The 5,816-nt window shown below is 35.7% G+C and overlaps 1 protein-coding gene across 1 annotated transcript; it reads left to right on the forward strand.

Annotated features, from left to right (window-relative positions):
• The first annotated feature begins 2,770 nt into the window (after positions 1–2,770).
• Positions 2,771–4,785, forward strand: LOC108836023 (protein JINGUBANG). The gene has a single exon (XM_018609240.2). The coding sequence runs from the start codon at positions 2,972–2,974 to the stop codon at positions 4,358–4,360; it is 1,389 nt and encodes a 462-aa protein (XP_018464742.1). The 5' UTR covers positions 2,771–2,971; the 3' UTR covers positions 4,361–4,785.
• Positions 4,786–5,816: the final 1,031 nt, after the last annotated feature.

Genomic DNA, 5,816 nt, shown 5'->3' on the forward strand with positions numbered 1-5,816 from the left:
AACTTCATGTCGTATTGATATCGTAACAATAACGTCTTGCAGACTCGTTCCGTGGACCATTTACAAGTACCATATTTGCGTGAATGTGAAAGGCCTGGGGATTCGATGGGCCCCATACTGATAAACGTCTAACAATTTCAAACGCCGTCGTTTTATAATCCAGTGCATGACCATTGAAATTACCATTTTTTCAAATACTAATCAATGGAAAAGGTAAGCTAGGATATTAAATCTTTTTATGAAACCCTAAAAATGTCAAAACTGTTAGCTGTCAAGAATCGTTTTCAAATTTAACTAGGGGTTGACAATGAGGATCGGAGCGGATCAGTTATATTATCACTGATGATATTATCACGTGAAATTTACATGAAAATGTCACGATTTCCATTTATTTTTACCGTTGTGGGATTATCAAATTTATCACGTCCGGTTCAAGATAGATTGGATTATATATACATATATATTAGAAGCGGAATATATAAGTTTGATTCGTAGGTATTATATACTTTGGGCAAAAAAAGTATTATGAAATTGATGATTTCCTTTACATTATCAAGTAAAAAAAGTATTATGAAATTGATAATCCACATTTGTTTGATCTCTATAGCTATGTCGACTCTCTAAATTGAATATTAATTTTACGAATTAATATGTTGTAGAAGATTCCCATATTCCCAAAAGGAAGATATCCAAAGATGTACTTTAGATAGAAAATGTCTTCTTCTTTAAGGTAATGAAAGTTAATCAAGACGAATGGACCTAGTATGAATAAATGGAGAGACATATATAGTCGTTGATTTCGGTTCGGTTCAATAGTTGTAAAAATAAAAAAACACACAAAACCAAAAGACTGTTTGGTACATTGCTTTGTGTTTGTTTTTCTTGTGCCGTTTGCAACTTGCTAATTAATTCGTATACGAGTAGACAGTTCTTGACAAAGAAAACATGAGAATTGAACTTCTATCGTTCATGGAAAATCAGAAAAGTCAAACATCTGGAAGAAAACTTCTCACATGTCCAAATTAAATTTAAAACATACTACTATAAACCATTTAATTAAAATCAATACCGCTAGGAGAATAGTGTTACAATGTTATACGCAATGTGTGAAGATGATCAGCCGCCAACACAGCCACACACGCGTTATCTTCTTAGTTTCTACTACTATGAATTATCCATATGAATTATCCAACTAACTTCTTGGAAAAACCTGTAATCTTTGTACGGACGCATCTCATGTCTATAACTATATATAATCATTTTTGACATTGCTCAACCACATACAGTCATACAACATGCATAATGCATTACGTTTAACTTCATACATTTTTTGTTGTTGTTAATGATGAGCTTCAGACTTTTCTTTAATGCAAATTTTATTTTCATAATAGCCACTGGTTGTCTACTAGTTTGAAGATTCATATTAGAGTGGAGATTAGAGTTCGGGTATTGCTATATCGTTTATGCTTGGCTTATATTTGTTTAAATGGTAATAATATCCATGCGACTATGAGAGTATTGGTATGCAGGGGTATGATATGAAAGCCTCCGGTAATTAGAAATCATTACAAGATATACGTACACCTCAATTTGCGTTTTGACTTCACCATCTGTATATGAATTTAATTAAAATGTTAGATAGAAACAGTGGCGGAGCCACATGGTAGAATGGGTGGGCAAGTGCACCGGATGATTTCTTAAAATTCCATGTAAATTTTTGATAATGTATTTCATGCTCCGGATGCTCTTTGAACAATTTTGATAATGCCTCCCCTAGCATTCATCTCTAGATCCGCCACTGGATAGAAATCAATGTACTATCAAGGTCTTTCATCTGATATCTTATTAGATGATAAAATGTGAAATGTATAATAACTTTACCACTCAACCAATTATATACAATAAAAATCTAAACTAAACAAAAAAACTATTTAACTTTACCACTCAACCAATTATATACATATCTAACCGAAATGTAAGAGCATCTTCAATTCATATGCTACTTTGGATCTAAATGCTATATTGTAGAAGAAAATACATTCTAATCCATTTTTATATTTTATTCTATAATAGATAGTGCTATTCTTTTTTCTATATAAAAAATAACATTCACCTATATCAAGAGAATTTTAAATTCAGTGATATATCTTTAAAAATAAAAAAAATAAAGATGCAAACAAATTTTACTCCAATATATTTTCTATAATAGATAAATGTTAGTTATTACAGTATTTTATATAAAGAATGTTTCTAATATATTCATATGTAATATAAAAATATTATTCCTCACTTGAATGTTACTCTCTCTGACTCATTAAAGTGTCACTTTGACATTTTTTTACGTAGATTAGAATTTTTTATTAGAAACTAATGGATTCATGTTTAATATATAATTAATTAAATTATATTAATTTAAATAAAATCTATTGATAATTTAAAATGATAAAATAAATTAATGTACAAAACTATATTAAAATTATAGAATTACACGTATTTTGAAACAAAAAGTCTAAAATAACATATATTATGAAACATAAGAAATAATACATTATAGCAGATTTTATTCTGTTTTAAAAAGTTCTGATTTAAATGTAAAATATCAAAACATATTGGAAATAGTCTGATGTTTTGAAACCGTCTATTGATATCCAATCAACAAAAAGAATACTTTCATAAAAGCAAAGTGTAGATTTTTAACCAAAAAAGAATCAAATGTAAATTTTTCTTAATTAATTAGTCTTATATTCATTTCTCAATACGGTCTTATATTGTGAGAACTGGCGTTCCCGGTACTGTATGTGACGGTCACGTCTCCAGACTTAAAGCCACGTGTCAGTTACCAACGGTCGTCCGTTCACCAACTATAACTCCTTCGTCTTCTCTAATTCTCTAATTCTATATATAACCCAACAGGTCATCCTCTGCACTGTTTAATTCAATAATAAATCTCACCAAATATTCTCTCTTAAATATGGTAATAGCTAATGAAACCAGCGGAACCCATCACCGGAGACTCACTTTCGCCGACTTCTTAAACTCCGATCCCGACGCCGGCGAAGAAGAACACAACCACGGTGGCCGTCCTAGTAGTAGCAACAACAACAACAACAACAACAAGGATGCTAACAGTTACCAACAACGTCAAAGCAATGCTTCGACCACGAGCGGCGACTCCTCTCCAAACCAAGTTTTATCACCATGGAACCAGACATACTCACCGTACTACACCGACACAACAACGACTCCGACTATGTCTCCATCTCCGTGGAACCAGACTTACTCTCCTTACTACAAGTCTCCGTGGACCTACCAGACCCAAAACATAAACGACGTTTCCGAAAACGGTTTAATCGGTACGATCGTGAGACAAGACGGTCACGTCTACTCGTTGGCTGCTTCTGGGAATCTTCTATTCACAGGATCCGACTCCAAGAACATTCGGGTCTGGAAAGATCTCAAAGACTTCACCGGTTTTAAATCAGCAAGCGGGTTGGTTAAAACAATAGTAATAACCGGAGATAACCGGATTTTCACCGGTCATCAAGACGGTAAAATCCGGGTTTGGAGAGGGTCCAAGAAAGGATACACCCGAATCGGAAGCTTACCGACTTTGAAAGAGTTTTTGACCAAGTCGGTGAATCCAAAGAACTACGTCGAGGTGCGTCGCAGGAGAAACGTACTGAAGATACGTCACCACGACGCCGTTTCGTGTCTGAGCTTGAACGAAGAACTCGGTTTACTCTATTCCGGTTCGTGGGACAAGACTCTCAAAGTCTGGAGACTCTCAGACTCGAAATGCCTTGAATCGATTCAGGCTCACGACGACGCTATCAACACCGTGGCCGCCGGTTTCGACGGTTTGCTGTTCACCGGAGCCGCGGACGGAGCTTTGAAAGTGTGGAAACGTGAGCTACAAGGGAACGGGACGAAGCATTTTCTGGTTAACGTGTTGATGAAGCAAGAGAACGCTGTGACGGCGTTGGCTGTGAATTTAACGGCGTCTGTTGTTTACTGTGGATCTTCTGACGGTTCCGTTAATTTCTGGGAAGGGCAAAAGTATCTCTCCCACGGCGGGACTCTCCGTGGCCATCGTACGGCGGTGCTATGTCTCGCTGCTGCTGGGAGTTTGGTGCTGAGCGGCGGAGCGGACAAGAATATTTGTGTGTGGAGGAGGAATCGTGATGGGACACACTCTTGTCTCTCGGTGTTGATGGACCACGTGGGACCTGTTAAGTGTTTGACGGCGGTGGAAGAGACAGAGGAAAAGGGTGACGGAAGATGGATAGTGTATAGTGGAAGCTTGGATAAATCGGTGAAGGTGTGGCGCGTGAATGAGACGGCGTCTCCGGTTATTGGTTGAGATGTTTCGAGGAGGAGGAGAGACTACGCGCCGTTTTACCGCGTGGGATGTGACTATGGATAAAGGGAATGTTGTTCCGCGGTACATGTGATTATTTGCCTTTGTGGTCAAGACAAGTTTTATGGCCGGCAAAAAGAAGCAGTTCATACGACCAATAAACGACGGCCACCTCATGAAAGTATCTAAAAGGTTCAGAAAGTACGTCTATTTTATTCAGTGTTCTTTGTAAATTGTAACTGACATATTTGATTTACGCTAAAAAGAAACAGAAAGGGAAAATGATTTGGCCATGTTCATAAAAAGGAAACTATTTCATTGTATTAAATCATTTTGTTTATATTTTATATGGAATTCGTTCGAAATGCAGTTGTTGGTAATTTAAAACTCGTATTCTAAAAGATATAAAAAACTGATATTCTATTAAATGATAAAATTGGAATTTTAGATTTTTAACGGGTACATTTAGTCGATTTAGTTGATTTGGTAGGTCTCTTTTTTTTTTGTTGAACACCTGTTATACCCTGTTAGTTCTCTTTACTGAATGAGATGGAATATTTTATTGGTGTCTTGATGAATTTGCAAACAAGCAATATTCAGTTTTTCTAAACTAAAAAGGAAAAACATAACAACGGTGTAGTGTGTATTTATTTACATTATGATTTTATTATGCAATTTCTTCATAGATGAGTGTAACAAAATCTATGGTAGGTGACTATTATTACTTTTCCGGGAGTAATCACTTTAAAAAATAGCTATCCTGTTATTTCCCTCCCAGCTAGAATTTCAAGAGAGCTAGGCCAGAAAAAGTGCAAGGGTTAGCCCTGCTAATCCAGAGGTCTAGCTAGTTTTGCTAAAGCCCTACTTTCCCTCTACTGCTTCTGTTCATCCTGCCTATGCTGCTTTGATGTCCCTATTTCTGCCCTTTTACTTCTTCGTCAAGGGACAAATTTTCACACCAGGTCTTGCATAAACTGTTAAGTTCTCAAAGGTTCTAGTGGAAGAATAACAAACGGAAAAACCTGCCAAATCTAAACTGATCATTAATATGTAGTGGGAATTACACTTTCTCACTTTACCAGTATTTTGTTAATTCGTAGGTATGCCAGTGAATCCAAATCTTGTCCGTTCTCGTCTAACAACTAGATTCTCAACTTTCCACAACTGAAATTTATGTGATAGACTAGATTTACATGGACAACATTCCTCTTCAGCCAAGCTAATGGATGACCTTTTTATTAAGGCAAAGTCTAAAAGTACAACCAATATACTCTTTGCGTTTGGAAAACCTAATACGTTCCTCGGACACATCAGAAACCAAAACAAAAATTAAATACCACTTAGAGATGCACATTGCACGACTCGCATTTCTTTTCTTTTCTTTTTAAACTGATTTTGTAGAATATTTAAATTGGAGTTGAAGATTTAGAAATACTTATGTACTATGGTAGGTGATTTG

The sequence above is a fragment of the Raphanus sativus genome, unplaced genomic scaffold, assembly GCF_000801105.2.
Source record: "Raphanus sativus cultivar WK10039 unplaced genomic scaffold, ASM80110v3 Scaffold2295, whole genome shotgun sequence".
Lineage (NCBI taxonomy): Eukaryota > Viridiplantae > Streptophyta > Magnoliopsida > Brassicales > Brassicaceae > Raphanus > Raphanus sativus.

Coding starts and splice junctions, on each gene's coding strand:
- LOC108836023 (XM_018609240.2), top strand. CDS start 2,972: ATGGTAATAGCTAATGAAACCAGCGGAACCCATCACCGGAGACTCACT.